Source organism: Microplitis demolitor, chromosome 7 (genome assembly GCF_026212275.2).
Source record: "Microplitis demolitor isolate Queensland-Clemson2020A chromosome 7, iyMicDemo2.1a, whole genome shotgun sequence".
Classification (NCBI taxonomy): Eukaryota; Metazoa; Arthropoda; class Insecta; order Hymenoptera; family Braconidae; genus Microplitis; species Microplitis demolitor.
The window spans coordinates 12,473,327-12,489,040 of record NC_068551.1 but is presented as its reverse complement, the minus strand read 5'-3'; the positions used below and the strand labels follow the sequence as shown (position 1 = coordinate 12,489,040).

At 29.5% G+C, this 15,714-nt stretch overlaps 1 protein-coding gene across 1 annotated transcript in view; it reads left to right on the top strand.

Annotated features, from left to right (window-relative positions):
* Positions 1-15,714, top strand: part of LOC103578210 (protein madd-4) — a 754,919-nt gene that overhangs the window by 732,043 nt on the left and 7,162 nt on the right. The window contains exons 11-15 of the mRNA XM_053740948.1: positions 7,713-7,854; positions 7,942-8,035; positions 14,703-15,082; positions 15,171-15,300; positions 15,399-15,609. Coding sequence (XP_053596923.1) covers positions 7,713-7,854; positions 7,942-8,035; positions 14,703-15,082; positions 15,171-15,300; positions 15,399-15,609 — 957 coding nt within the window. The remainder of the gene's footprint in view (positions 1-7,712; positions 7,855-7,941; positions 8,036-14,702; positions 15,083-15,170; positions 15,301-15,398; positions 15,610-15,714) is intronic.

The window sequence follows — 15,714 nt, the reverse complement described above, 5'->3', positions numbered from 1 at the left end:
GCCCAGGCTTGGTCCAAGCTTGTGCCCAGCCTCAAGAGACTTGGGCCTAGCCTGGCAATCAAGCTTGGCCCAAGGCTGGTTAAACTCTGGAATGATGGCCTAGGGCCAAGCCTGGCTGCCAATGCTCGGGCCACGCCTGGCAAACAAGCTTGGCCCAAGTCTGACTGCTAATGCTTGGGCCACGCTAGACAAACGAGCTTAGGCCAAGTTCATATGAATGAAGTGCCACCCACGACTTAAGCTCCGAAGACTGACGAGTTATGCTTTAATGCACGATTTTCTTAATCCTTCTCGAATTGTCATAAATAATAGTTTGCTTATAGTTTTTTTTTATTTGGCGTCATTTTCAAACAATACATAGTAATAATTTTATAACATTACGCTTTAATATAACTTAGAAAATTGGGTTTAATAAAAAATAATCTTTTAATCAATTAAAAAATAAAAATGAAAATAGGAAATAAAAAAAAACACTTAAACGGAAATAGTGCAAGCTTTTCTACCACCCTCTCGGTTACCTGAACCATTTAAATAGTTACTGGTGACAGACAAAATCTTCAGGGGTGCTTTAGCACTTTGGTATTATTCTTCAATAAATTCTGAAAGTTAATTTGTAAAATTTTAATAAACCACAATTTTCCGATCGTAACAATATATAGATTTGAAATTAATATTAGTTTATACCTTGTAAACATTGATAAACCGAAGTCGCGAAAAAGTTTTTTTTTCCCAAGTCCTTTTATTTGTTGACCTGTGCCACTGTATTCCAGTTGGACTGTTTTTTTAATGATACTGGCAATGACGGTTTTAATATCTTTCCCATATTCTTTACATCCTGCAGTGATAATTTTTGAAGTGCAGTTTTTAAAATTTAAAAAGTGATAGTGTTTAAAAACTAGTTGAAAGCATATATTATTAAACCCTGATTAATCAAAACGATTTGTGACGATTAAAACTGTTTTAATAGTTTGAAATCGTCATAAATCGACAATTGATGATTAAAAACGATTAAATTTTTCGAATGAAGATTAAAGACGATTCATGACGATTTTAAATTTTAATCGTCATTAATCGGTTTTAATCGTGAAATAATAAATCACCTTTTGATGATTTGGGACGATTAAATTTGAAAATCCATGATGATTATGATGATTAAACACGATTAATGATGATTTAATTTTTAATCGTTTTTAATCGTCGCAAATCGTTTTGTTTAATCAGGAAAACGTGATACCACTGAGCGAAAAAAATATCTCATAAAAGCGAAATAAATTGTGTCATAAGAATATCCATTGAGTCAAGAGTAAAAATTTCTATAACAAGTACTAACATTCTCAAAATATGAGAATATTTTTCTTTAAGAAAAATATATAATTAATTAAAAAATATATTTAAACTATCACTGATGCAAGATAATATATATTTACCTCCTCAGTGTATTAAGTGGTAAAAAGTGAAAAATTTTTTAAATAATACTCACAATAGCTTGTTGTTTTTCTAAACTTAAATTAAGTTCCTCATCAAAATCAAGTAATTTAACCAAATTTTCTATTGGCAAGGATACTGAGATGTTTTGCCGTTCATTTAGTAATGTCTCTGGGACATTTGATCTAGAAGAACCAATAGCCAGTTTCAGTTGATTGATTTTAGCGTCAAAACCATACTGGAGGCTAAGTTTGGCACTGTTAACTTTACTAGTAACCAGAAGATCCATGTACTGGGCAAAGATTTCTATGGTATATTAAATACAAATATTAAAGTATCAAAGATATTATGTACGTCAATTTTAATAATAATTTTATTTTAAATGTCTCTCACGTTGTGAACTGTCCATTTGTTCGTGTAATTGTTGCAACTTTTCTTTTGTGGTATTACGGGTTACTCTTGCTGGACCGTTTTGATTATTTGATGTACCTAAAAGTGTTTATTAATAATCTAAAATTGAAATCTACTCAATAAAATCCATATAAAATAAAAAAAATATCAATATCAATACAAAATAACAGTTTTATGTATAATTTATGAAGAAGTAATATTTAGAAAACCTTGAACCTGATGAACATCGTCACTGCTCACAGCTGTACTGTTTGTACGTTTGGAGTTATAATTTTTACTACAATGAAAGTCTCTGGTGATGTTTTGATCTATTTGACACATCAAAAATTATTATTTTTATATTTAAGCATATTTTTATATACATAAATATTATTTTCATTTTTATAATTATACTTTTTGTTAAATGAGATGGACCAGACTTCGATTGGGTTGACAAAGGTACTGACTCAGCTAACATAGATTTTGCCAATGTGTTAGAAATATGTGGTGGTTTGTCATTGTTATTTTCATGATTTTCTATGTTAGTACTTTCTGTCTGAGACAATGACGTAAATCTTCGCTTAAGCCGACGTTTACCTTATTCGCAGTCATCTAAACATTTTAATAATAAATAAAATAAAATTTTATCAAGTTGAGATAAAAAGAAATGAAGTAACTCAGTAAAATACTCACAAGCTTTGTTAATGATCGAAATATCTGTAAAAGTGTCCCAAGTATCTACTGGATCTCTTTCATCTTCAACACAGCGTTCCAAGAACTTATAATGATGTTTAGGAGGATATTTACATACTCAACCACTGTCAAGTTCTGAAACCCATGAACTTGGAACAAGCTCGATAACCAATTTGTCATTCAAAATTTCATCAAATTTTATAATGAAAAATTTTGCGTCACTAATAAATTCTTCTATTTGAAGATATTTATATTATTTTTCATGTCAAATTTTATTCGAAATTTTTTAAAAAGTTATATTCTTCACTTGGACATTAAAATACAAATTAATCAAACTGAAAAATAATAGGATTATCAATTTTGTGTTTAATGCGACATTAAGAGTAAGATTATAATATTTGAATTTTTATATTGTTTAAATTTTGTAATAAATATTGATAATTACCTAAAAATTCTAACAATAATTAGTAATGGGGGTAATTCAACACACACTGCAGTGGAGATGACGCCAACTTTCACGCATGCGTCAATTTTGACGCGCATATGTAATTAGTGCACAGATTCTAGAGGAGGGATGAAACGAAACGCACGCTCTATCAGTTTGGAGCAGTTTGAAGTACAAATAGCAAAGAAAAAATATGAAAGGAATTTATTTTCAACATTTATTTTAATTTGTGCTTTTATTCAAAAACGAAAATTAGATAACTCGAAGAATACAAAGTTTTAAAATTAAACAAATTGAATTAATTATACGAATTGAATTAAAAAATTAGGATTACAAAATTTATATATAAACGAGACCAAAAATAATACAGATCAAGATATTTAAAATCACAAAAAAATATAAGAAGCAACTAATGTTTTATATTATCCCAGAGTGAAGTAAAGAAATTACATGTTTTATTTTCTACTTTAAACGATATACATTTAGTTTTTATTTTTTTCAGAGGAATCAATTCCATTGACTCAGAGAATTCTTTAATTTTAATTAAACCAACATCTTGTGAAGGGCATGGACTTATAAAAACATTTTCATATATAACAGCTTCATATCGTTCTATTTTTAATAAATTCTGATTAATTATAAATACTTCATTATTACGTAACTGAACCAGATTATATGATCCTTCATCTTTCAAAATCTTTAATAACTCTGTCACAGCATTCAATGGCATATTCATAAGATTATTTACAGCCCAAGTATGCACTTATGTATAAATATTTCCGTTATCAATATTAATTTCTTGATTATTATCTTCTGAATCACTCACCCTACTATCATTTGCACTATAAACTGATTCAACACAAAAACTACCAGATGAAGCAGACACGTTTGCACAGTCATATAATTCAGATGTTATCGAATTAATAGAACCTGTTATGGGCCACAAAATTTGGAGTAAATTCATCACATGCGATTGATGTCTCAATAGAACCAAAAACTTCAATACTCTTAGATTCACTTAAATAATCACCATCGTCAGCTGTACTTTCATCATTTTTAAGTTCTATTCGACGTAAAGCACGTGCTTTATTCATTTTTTGATACCATTGCGATTGATTATTACGTTTTTTATTCATATTGATCATTTATAAAATTTGTAAACAGTGATACTAAAAATATTAAAATCATATAAAATATAACCTTCAAAAAATTAAATAGTGTTGCTCCCTATAATATAAAAATGGATTCATTCGTTATTATTGTGATTGATAATATTTAACGCATGTACTTAAAAATAATTAATTACATAATTTTTAAGATACACTTGTATACAATGTATCTATAAGTAGGATGTAAAGAAAGTTAAAATTACCATGAATATTTTAATGATGTATATTTTTATTTTCCCTGATTAAACAAAACGATTTGTGACGATTAAAAACGATTAAAAATTAAATCATCATTAATCGTCCTTAATCGTCATAATCGTCATGGAGTTTCAGATTTAATCGTCCTAAATCGTCAAAAGACAATTTATTATTTTACGATTAAAAACGATTCATGACGATTAAAATTTTTAATTGTCATGAATCGTTTTTAATCTTCAATCGGAACCAGAAATTACAATATTATTTTACGATTAAAAACGATTTATGACGATTTGAAATTTTTAATCGTCATGAATCATCTTTAATCGTAAAATAATATTATAATTTCTGGTTCTGATGGAAGATTAAAAACGATTCATGACGATTTGAAATTTTAAATCGTCATGAATCGTCTTTAATCGTAAAATAATATTGTAATGTTTGGTTCCGAATGAAGATTAAAAACGATTCATGACGACTTGAAATTTTTAATCGTCACGAATCGTCTATTAATTATTAAAGAAGATAAAAAACGATTGAATTTTTAATCTTTTTTAATCCTGTCGAATCGTCAATTGACGATTCGCGACGATTTAAAACTATCAAAAACTTAATCGTTTTAAATTCTCTCGAATCGTTAGTTGACGATTCACCACGATTAAAAACGATTAAAAATTTAATCGTTTTTAATCATCAATTGACGATTTGTGACGATTAAAACAGTTTTAATCGTCACAAATCGTTTTGTTTAATCAGGGTTATTATTCTCTCTCTCTCTCTTTCTCTCTCCATATATATATATATTAAACAGAAGAAAAAGACTCCCTCATACTTATTGCTCTACGATAAATTGTCATTAATAAATTATTGAATTTATGTTGTTTAAAATTGTCCTCAAATAAAGTTTATCAAAATTTTTTTATTTTAATCCGAAATAAATATCTACATTTATCACGAGCATCTAAATTGAATAAATGTGACAGAAACTTCGAGGATAAGAATAATAATGAGTATATGAAAAAAAATTTAATACACTAATCTTGGCTGAGCAATGACATTGAAGTTTGGCCCAGGCTTGGGCGAATCCTGGTCGCCAAGGCTTGGCATTAAATAACGGGGCCACGTCTGGGCCAGTTGTAAGCATTGGGAGTTTCTACCTGGGTAGACGTTTCAATCACAATATTTTTACTTCAACTTCACTTATACACTATAACTTTTTACTAATTTTAAGAATACAATTGTATTGTATTATGCCTCTTTGTTGCGCCCGACAAGTTTATGCTATTTTTCTCTTGATATCGTGGCCACCAAAGTCTTTACTCTAAAGGTAATCAGATCGAGGCTTATGAATTGTTTCAATTACAATAACATATCCTTGGCGGTCCTGATTCACCGTGATATAAAGTGAATTACGGTTAATCACGCTAATAGGGTGAAAATAGATTATTCACGCACCGTGAATGTGTGCGTGATATCACGGTGAGCTTTCACAGTAATTAACGTCTATTCATTGTGAATCACGTTGATGTTCTACAATCGAACTATGAAGATTTACCGTGATTTATGGTGAATTTTTGTAAAATTCTGCTGCCCCATCGAGGTTTCATATTGTATTGCCTTTTTTTTTTATACAATTACAGTGATTTTCGCGGAATCAACGTGATCTACGACATCACGGTGAGATCTCACGTTGATTCACTGTAATTCACCGCAACATCACGGTGAACTCTAACAGTAGATTTCGGTGAGCTTTCACGGTGATTCCCGGTGGTTCACCGTAATTCACCGTGATTCAGGACTGCTAGGGTATTCATTTTAATTTCTAATTGTGTTTAGACAATATCGTAAGCAGAAGATTTACATAAACGTACACGCACACACACACACGCACACACACACACACACACACACACACACACACATGTATATATTTATACACTTGTAATAGTATGTTGTGTTGCAACAGATGAAACAAGACAATTTCAGATGAGAGTGACGTTGAGTGGCATCACGCGCAGCTTGAAATCATATTTTATCTTGTGCCACACACTATATTTTTCTTATTTACCTGCATTGATACTTAGAGTTTAATAACTTGGACCTACTGAATGCGTTGCAATTGAAATTCAATAGCTCATTTAAAAATTTATTTGCCAATTTATTTCGGTAGAGTCACGTACGATTATTTTGATTGGACTGAAGTGAAGTCTGAAACTAATTTAGCGAGTAGAAACTCGACGTGTTATTTTGTAGAGAAGAAACCAATGATTTTCCACCCGCTGTTCGCATTGATCTGAAATAGGCTTATTTCAACTGGCTAAACATATATTGAAACTCGCAGTTCCCATGCAGGTCATATAAAAATTTTCTTGAATTAATAAAAAATAATAGTTAAAGCTTTACAGCATGGATATTTGTTCAAAAAATATTTTTTGTACATTAATCCAAAAATAATAACTTCCGTTTTTTTTAATTTTTAATTTTCCGAACTTCTGAAAGATGAAATAAAACCATTAATAGGATTGCAAATAAATCTATAATTACTGTAGACATCACGATAAAGCTATAACAATAACCATAAGAGAAATAAAAAGATAACCATAAATAATTTCGCGAACCATCGACATTTTATCAAAAAAAAAAAAATAAATCCATAAATACTTTGCCGTAGAAATGAAAATATTTATCTTTACATAGATTTTAGAGAACAATATTTTTTGATTATTCTTATTTATTTTTCACAAGGCATTTTAAAGTGCCTGTGCGCTTGGGTTATTCTCAAAGAAGACACAGAGAGAGAGAGAAAGTCTGACGTTGAACGCGGGCGGGTGAAAACGACTATAGTGCGTAAGAAAAATAAATAAAAATGTTTTTGTAGGTATAAAGCATCTAAATTCAATCATTTTCCACATTAAACAACACTTTTTTTATCGTTCAGTAATACATTCTGAATTATTTTTATCTTCTATCATAAAAATATTAAAATTTAAAAACAAATAATAAATAAACCCACAATTAATCAATGAAATAGATTTTATGATCAACTCATGATATTGCATTGCTAACAATGATTTTTGACTTGATCTTACGATGAAAAGATGTATAATAAAAGCATCTAATGGCATTGGTTTTATATTTCTTTTTTATTTTCATAAAAATATCTTTACTCAAATAAAAATTGAATGAATTGTAGTAAACAGGAAATGTTATTTGATAATATGTATGTAGAATGATAAATGTTTATTCTTTTGTATTCACAATAAAATTAATATCCACAGCTAAAAGCTGTATGACAAGCTCTCCTATATTATCGAAAAAACATCTCTCTATGGTATTTTTTTAAGACTTTATGACTTAAAGTAAATTTAATTAAATATTGACACTTTGTACAGTGCTCAGTAACATGCGGAACTGGGATAAGAACGAGGTCTATTGAATGTAGAGATGGGAATGGAAAATTGTCAAATGATTGTGACTCTACTGAACGACCTTACAATAAGCAAGATTGTAAAACCAACATCGATTGTCCCATATGTAAGTAAATAAACTAAATATAATAAATAATTAATGCACCAAAAAAAAATAATAAATAAAAATTTAATAAATTAATTAATTATTTAGATTCTGATGAAATATCACAACCGTTAATGCAGCCCTATCCACCGCCTCCAATCCCCGAGAAATTAATTGAGCAGCCAATACCATCGGAAGCTACGTAAGTCCATCCGTTTCTCTTCAGCGATTATAACATAAATTCCTCCAACTATAAAGAGAATAGATTAATTATCCATCATATAATTAATAATTTATATATTTTTATCATACCTAAATCGAAAGTTCGTATTTCGATTCTATTTTAAGGGACAAAAGTGCCACATTGCCTCCCGATTAAATAAATAAATACATTAGTGCGCATGCTTCAAATTTTTGACAAATGCCTGAACTGACGTTTCTTTTAAATGTCAAAATATACTTTATAATGCAGATTTACCTAAAAATGATTTATTTTGCAATAAAATTAATAGTGTAAAGAAGAATTGGATACATTAATTTTTAGCTTCTCGATATATATGAGAAATATATCAAAATGCATGTGGGTACTCAAATGAAAGCTCTTGATGAGTGTAACATCGGGATGAATTTATATTTTAAAAAATGTCAATAGTTAAGAAAGTACAGTGTAATTTAACAAAAGTGATTATTTAAAAAAGCAAAATTTTATTTATTCATAGTTCATAAGTCACGGCAGTAACATAGTGACTGCAAAGTTGTTAGTTTATATAAAATCGAACTTTTTTAGGCGGTAACTCATTTTGATTTTATTGCATAAATATTATTAAATTTAATTAATAATGGTAGAGCAGTTTGTATAACGGTTATAACTTCTTATGTTTACAAGATATTAAGAGTAAATAAATAAACAACTTGATGTGTAGTTACGGAATCAAAACAATTAAACTGCTAAAAATACAAAAATCGAAGCATATGAGTACTGATAATTACTTACCTAATTCTAGGTTTTAATTATCTTAATTAATGTTTTATCGAGCATTAAACCTCGTTGAGATCAGAATTTATTTTTGTTTATCTATATTTTTTTTTTTCAACATACAAACTCATTTTAATTGTTCAAATTAATCAACAAATTAATATTTAAGACAGCATTTAGTTAAAATTAATTAATAAATAACATTAATGACTAATCCCTAAATAAAAAAAAATATTTCGACAAAGAAAAAAGCATTGAATTGACTGGAAAACCAATACTTTTCAATACTTTTTTATTCGTCTCAATACTTTTTTTTAATTAGGGATAGTAAACGATAAACAAACTTAGATAGTTTTAAAAATTAAAGATTATTTAGATCGTCGCAGTTGCATTGATTCTTATGAATCGTTAAGTGTCCAATAGTACAATTTTCAATTTTCACAAATGAAGAATTTACGGTCATGGAATCCACTTCATCATTTTTTAATTTATTTGTCACGGATGGTTTTGAGTTAGCCTGGAATTTTTGAAGTTTTTTTCAAGCTTTCAGCATAAGCTGTTTTGCGAATTTCATTCGACTTTCTTTTCTGAGTTGAATCCACTTTTGGGACTGATTTATGTGCAGATGTATTAGTAATTTCTATAAATCTTGGAACAGAATGATGAGTTTCAGTAGTCACAGATGGATTTAAATTTTTATTACCATCAGAATCATTATCCAATTCAGCTTCAAAAAAAAGTTAGTCTTCGGAATCAGGCAGTAAAAAATTTTCTTTGGACATACCATCATCATTCAAGTTTGTTTTTAGGTTTTCTTGATTGGCTGTGGAGGTAAATGGAGCTTCGTTGGTGATAGTGGCAGATGGAACTTGACAATTGGAAGTAGAACTAGATGAAATTTTTTGGTGAGAAAAAATTATTTGTTGGTAGATTTGTCGTCGGTTCGCTAAAGAATGTTCGATATAACCTTCTGCTACGGTACTGGATCACCACCTACCCAACTGTTTTACTGCTGTCAAATTTGCACCAGAATTTGCCAGTAACGTTGCCGCTGTACGCCGAAAACAATGACCGGTGTAGGCTTTCGGATGTTCTAGCTCCAAATACTCAGCAACTTTTCTCGACACTTCGCTTATTTTATTTTTCCCAATAATTTGGCGCTTACCATTCCCCAAATGATAACTAAAAAAAAAAACGTCTGCTGTCAAAATTATCTGGCCGCAAAGAAATATATTTCTTTACATGACCGTAGTATTCTTTTCCAACAATAATATTACGAGGGTAGCGATTTTTGTTGTCATTGATTGTAACTATCATTTGATTTCCAGTGTCCTCAACATCCTGAATGTTCAGATTACATATTTCACTGGTTCTGAGTGCGCCCAAGACTCCAAATGTCAAGATTACCTGTAAATAATAATTGTAAATATTAATACAAAAAATTGTATACATATTATATATTATAAATAATTGCACATATTATACTTACTTTATTCGCTAAATTATTCAAATCATCAGACTCATTGAGAAATTTGTTTACTTGACTTAATGTCAGTACACGGGCCTTTTTGAAGTGGTACCCTTTAGCGCAGTTTTTTATGAAAACTTTCAAATTATGATAGGTGTTGATATCAATCCCATTTCTTAGATTGATGGTAGTTCTCAGCATGGACCATCGGCTCCACAACCCTGATTAAAAGAAACAATTCAAATCGATTCGGAAAATGGAAATTTTAATAATCAATTAAAAAGCATTCAAAATGATTCGGAAATAAAAAAACAAATACTTTCAAATCTACATTGAATCTACATCAACAAATAGATTGCATTAAAAAAGATTCAGAAAATCTAATTGTATTGAATCGTTTCGAATCTTCCCGCGATGCAGAAATAAAATTATTATTTGTTGACTCAAAAAGATTCAAAACGATACGAAAAATCTAATCGTATTGAATCTTTTCGAATCGACAAATAATAATTGAATTTTTGCATCGCGGGGAGATTTGAAAAGATTTCCGAATGAAAAAAAAAACAATTCCAATCGATTATAACCGATTAAAAAAAATTTTTTTTAATCGTTTTGAATACTTTTGAATCGATTTAATCTACATAGTTTTTAACAGCAAATGAAAGTGAATCGTTTTGAATCGACGTACTCAAAAAAGATTAAAAACAATCTAATTTTTCAAATATTTCTAAATGCTTTTGAATCGACAAATAATCGTCGAATTTCTGGTTCGTCAAGACGATTTAAAAAGATTCAATCCGATATAATTTTTTAAATTGTTTTGAATACATTTTAATCGACAACTATAATAAACTAATTTCTTTTTCGCAGGTAAATTCAAAATGATTCACAGTGATTTGATGGTTTAAATAGTCTTCAATACTTTTGAATCGACAAATATTGATTGAATTTCTGATTCATTTATGGGTAATACGGTTAGAAAAATCTAATCGTATTGAATCTTTTTTAATCGAAAAATTCTGAACATTATTGGTTGATTCAAAATGATTTAGAACGATTCGAAAAATTGAATTCGTATTGAATCTGGCAAATAATAATTACAATTTGTCATAAAGTAATATAGGATATACTATATTACTTTCAAAAACGGCACATCACTCTATCAAATAAAAGTTCTAAAGTAAGTTTCTTACCAGGGACACTACGATTTGTAGGCGCGATCTCGTGGAAAGTACTGAACTACTCCCACTGCTGCTGCCGATCACCGGTGACTCTTCTCTCCTCTATATGAATCTTTTCTCTCAAAAAGTTTTTCTTTTGGTTTAAGTAACTTTTTTTCTTAGTTGATGCATACGAAATTTTATACGTTTAACGCCCCCATGAAAAAAATTGATGTACAATATGTATGTTAAAATATAAAAAATATATATTTAATCGCTCTTTTATCCGATTATCGTATATATTTTAGATTTTTTCTTGTAATTAAAATATTTTTGAAATTATAAAAAAATATATCGCCATGATGATATAAAAATATAATAATAATATGATTCAAATGTACACAAAAAAAAGATTTGTTGGTGCAAAAAAATTTTTATTCTCTCCAAAAAAAACTTTTACTTAGCCTAAGAAATTTTTTTGCATCATAAATTAAAATCAAAAATCATCTTAGAGCAATAAAATATTTTTTGAGTTGAGAAAGAAATTCTTTCGCCAAAAAATCATTTTTTTCCGGTATAAAAAATATACTTATGAAAATGTTAAAAACATAGTTTTAATTTGATCAACGACATAGAAAAAAAAAAAATTAAATAAATAATATAAAAAAATTATATGAAGAAGATATAATTTTTTTTCTTATGTTGTTGAGTAAATTGAAAATTTATCTTAAGAATTCCATAATTATATTTTTTGTATATTTGAAATTTTATGGCAATATATTTTTTATATTCTAAGATATATTTTTAATATTCACTCATGCAAAAAATAAAAGGAAAAAAAAATTGATAGAATTTTTTTTTAGTAATAATTGCAAGGCTGTAACTGTACGAAAATAAATCGTATCAAGATTTTGAAAAAGCATCTGAAAGCTTGAAATCTCTAATTTCAATCGGCTTAGCTAAAAAAAATTTCACGGCCTGTAAACTCTTTAAAGGAAAAAACAAAAAAATAAAAAATTGAAAATTTTTGTCTCACGGCATTTCTCATGTTTGCGCGATATTCGTAGCTTTAAATAAATTTTGATAAAAATATATTGAAACTAGAGATCTCAGGCTTATCAATATTTTTTTTCAAATCTCGATAAGAGTTTGTTTCACAATGTTATAGCTTTGCAAAAATCACTTAAGAAAATCTATAATTTTTCTGTCCCTTTAATTTTTGCATGAGTGCATTTAAATTACACTTAAAATGTATTGGTGGATTCAAAACGATTCATTTTCATTCACACTTAAAAAACAACGTCGATTAAGTCGATTCGAAAGTATTTAAAACGATTAAAAAATTTTTTTTTCAATTGTTTTGAATCAATTTGAATTGTTTCTTTTCATCAGGGACCGTTGGCAGCTTCATAGTCTTCGATAGTTCATTAAAATAACCTAACAACACATTTTTGTTGAAAGAATCGGTTTTATTTTTTCTTTGCCACAATAAAAATTCTTGATAATACAAGTTATTCTGAACTTTCGATTTTTCGGGCAACAAATTATTGCTAATTTGTTTTGCCGTTTCATCCAAATTTTTTATTATTTCTTCTTCACTCAATTCAGCTCCCAAATCATCATAACTCATTTTATTTGAATAATTTATTAACTTTTACGAATTTATGTTCTAATTTTAATTGCATATGTAAGTTTGTATTATCGCTGTAGGCTGATATGTTTGCAAATGTTTATAAATAAAGAAACAGCTTAATGCCTAGTTTCGAAGTCAAGAAAACAACATTAAATTTAAGAAATCGAAGCATGCGCACTAATGATAATTAATCTGATTCAACATCTAACTTTATTATTTACATTTTAATCGAACTTTCGATCCTGGTCTGATAAAAAATCGTATACGCACCACGGGAAGATAGTAGGACATCTCAACCCGCGCTTTTGTCACCCTCGCCTTCGGCTCGGGTGACAATATTGCGCGGGTTGCAATGTCCTACTTTCCTCCCTATGTGCGTAATATACTATTTATTCCAAAAAAACTCTCTCCAGATAAATGAATACTAAGATGGTTCGTTTGAGATGACTTTTTTTTTTTCCAAGTCCCATGTTAAAATATCATTGTACACATTGAAAAAAAAAATTTTTCACCAACGATGAGCTCTTATATATACGAGACTACTTTTTTTGCGACTATTTTTTTTTCGCTCCCATCCCGAAATTTTGTTGGCAATACCCCCAAAAAAATTCCCTGAGAGTTTGAGCCCTCAATATTAACATTAAATACTTTCTTAGAGCAGCTTAAGATTTCCCATTTAAAATACACGTAAATTTGGGTTTTTGTTTTTTAAACTTCTATAACTCCGTGGCATTTTATGATATCATTTTGCCCAAAGTCGGGATTTTCTCAGAAATGATTATTGTTTGAAAGTGCCCATTGTCGCGAAGTCGTGACTCATACGGGTGGGGTAGTACGAATCCCTAAACCGAATTTTTTCATAGAATTCTTGTTTTTTCTTTCATTATCTCATTAACAACAATACCTACAGAAAAAATGTAAATCATAATTTTATAGGAAATTTGATTGTCTGCAAAAAAAGTTCCAAGCACTGAATCACTACGATTGATATTTTGTGAGATATGAATTATTGAAGTTTACATAGCATTAAATTCCCATAAAATGTCAAATCAAATCTTAGAAAATATTGATTTTTTATTTGACTGATATTTCAGAAAACATCAATCTGAGTGATTCAGTGCTAGGAATCTTTTCTGCAGGAAATTAAATTTCCTATAAAATGTTCATTCACATTTTTTCTGTAGGTCTTGTTGTTTATGAGATAATTAAAGAAAAACCAAGAATTCTATGAAAAAATTCGCTTTAGCGGTCTGTACTACCCCATCCGTACGAGTTACGATTTTGCGACAATGGGCACTTTTGAACAACATTTTATTCTGACAAAATCCCGACTTTGGGCGAGATGATATCATAAAATGCCACGGAGTTACAGAAGCTTAAAAAATAAAAACCCAAATTTTAAGTGGGAAATCTTCACCTGCTCTAAGAAAGTACTTAATATTAATATTAAGGGCTTAAACTCTCAGGGAATTTTTTTTGGGGTATTCCCAACAAAATTTTGGGATGGAAGTAAAAAAAAAGCAGTCTAATGTATGCATAATAAAAGTTTTATTAGCATATGATATATATTTATATAATTATATGTTCGTATCATTATTAATGTTATTGTTCTTGTTGTTGTTGCTGTTGTAGGTTTATCGCTGATGAATGGTCTACATGTAGTGCAACGTGTGGTGAAGGTATTCGTCATCGTGAAGTTCATTGCAAGATATTCCTTGAATTTAGTAGGACAATAGCTAAACTACCAGATCGTCAGTGTACTGGCCCGAAACCCCTCGAGACTGAGAAATGTATGATCCGATCATGTGGAATGAGGGAAAATAGTCTCTCGTATAGAGTTGATACAGTTGGAGATAGTGGGTATGAGGAATCTAACTTGATGGATTCATTTAGATCTGCTGGCTCGAGTGATTTTGAGGGAAGTGTTAAAGTTGCTCCTGGTAATTCTGGGCAAACAACTTATTCATGGAAGGAAGCTGGATACAGTGCCTGCACTGCTTCTTGTCTTGGAGGTAAAACATTTTGATCCGCATTGTTGATTGAATAATTTATTTAAAGCTATACTTCAATATTATTTTTTATTTTTTTTTACTTGTCCAGGAGTTCAGGATTTAATTATTAATTGTGTTAGAGATGACACTGGTAAAACGGTTATTCCACTTCTTTGCACTAAAGAAACTAAACCAGAGTCTCGGATACGTACGTGCAATGATCATGCTTGTACTCCAAGGTGAATAATTTTTATTATTTCATCCAATTTCACTTTTAATTAGAAACATAATGAGTTGAATGTATAAATAATTTTTTTTTTCTTTTTTTTTTTTTTAGATGGAACTATAGTGACTTTTCACCGTGTAACAGTCCTTGTGGTATTGGTATACAAACAAGAGACGTCACTTGCATACATGAGGTAGCACGCGGTCCTGGGAATACAGTGGTAGTACCAAACCATATGTGTCAGACGCAGCCGCCAGTTGACAGGCAGCACTGCAACGTGTGGGATTGTCCACCCAAATGGCAGCCTGGAGAATGGGACAAAGTAACGATTTCACCTTTAATTTCTCCCCTATCAATTCCATTAACTATTAATTATGTGTATATAACTATATTAAGAGTGTGCAAATAATTCCAACAGAAGAATTAT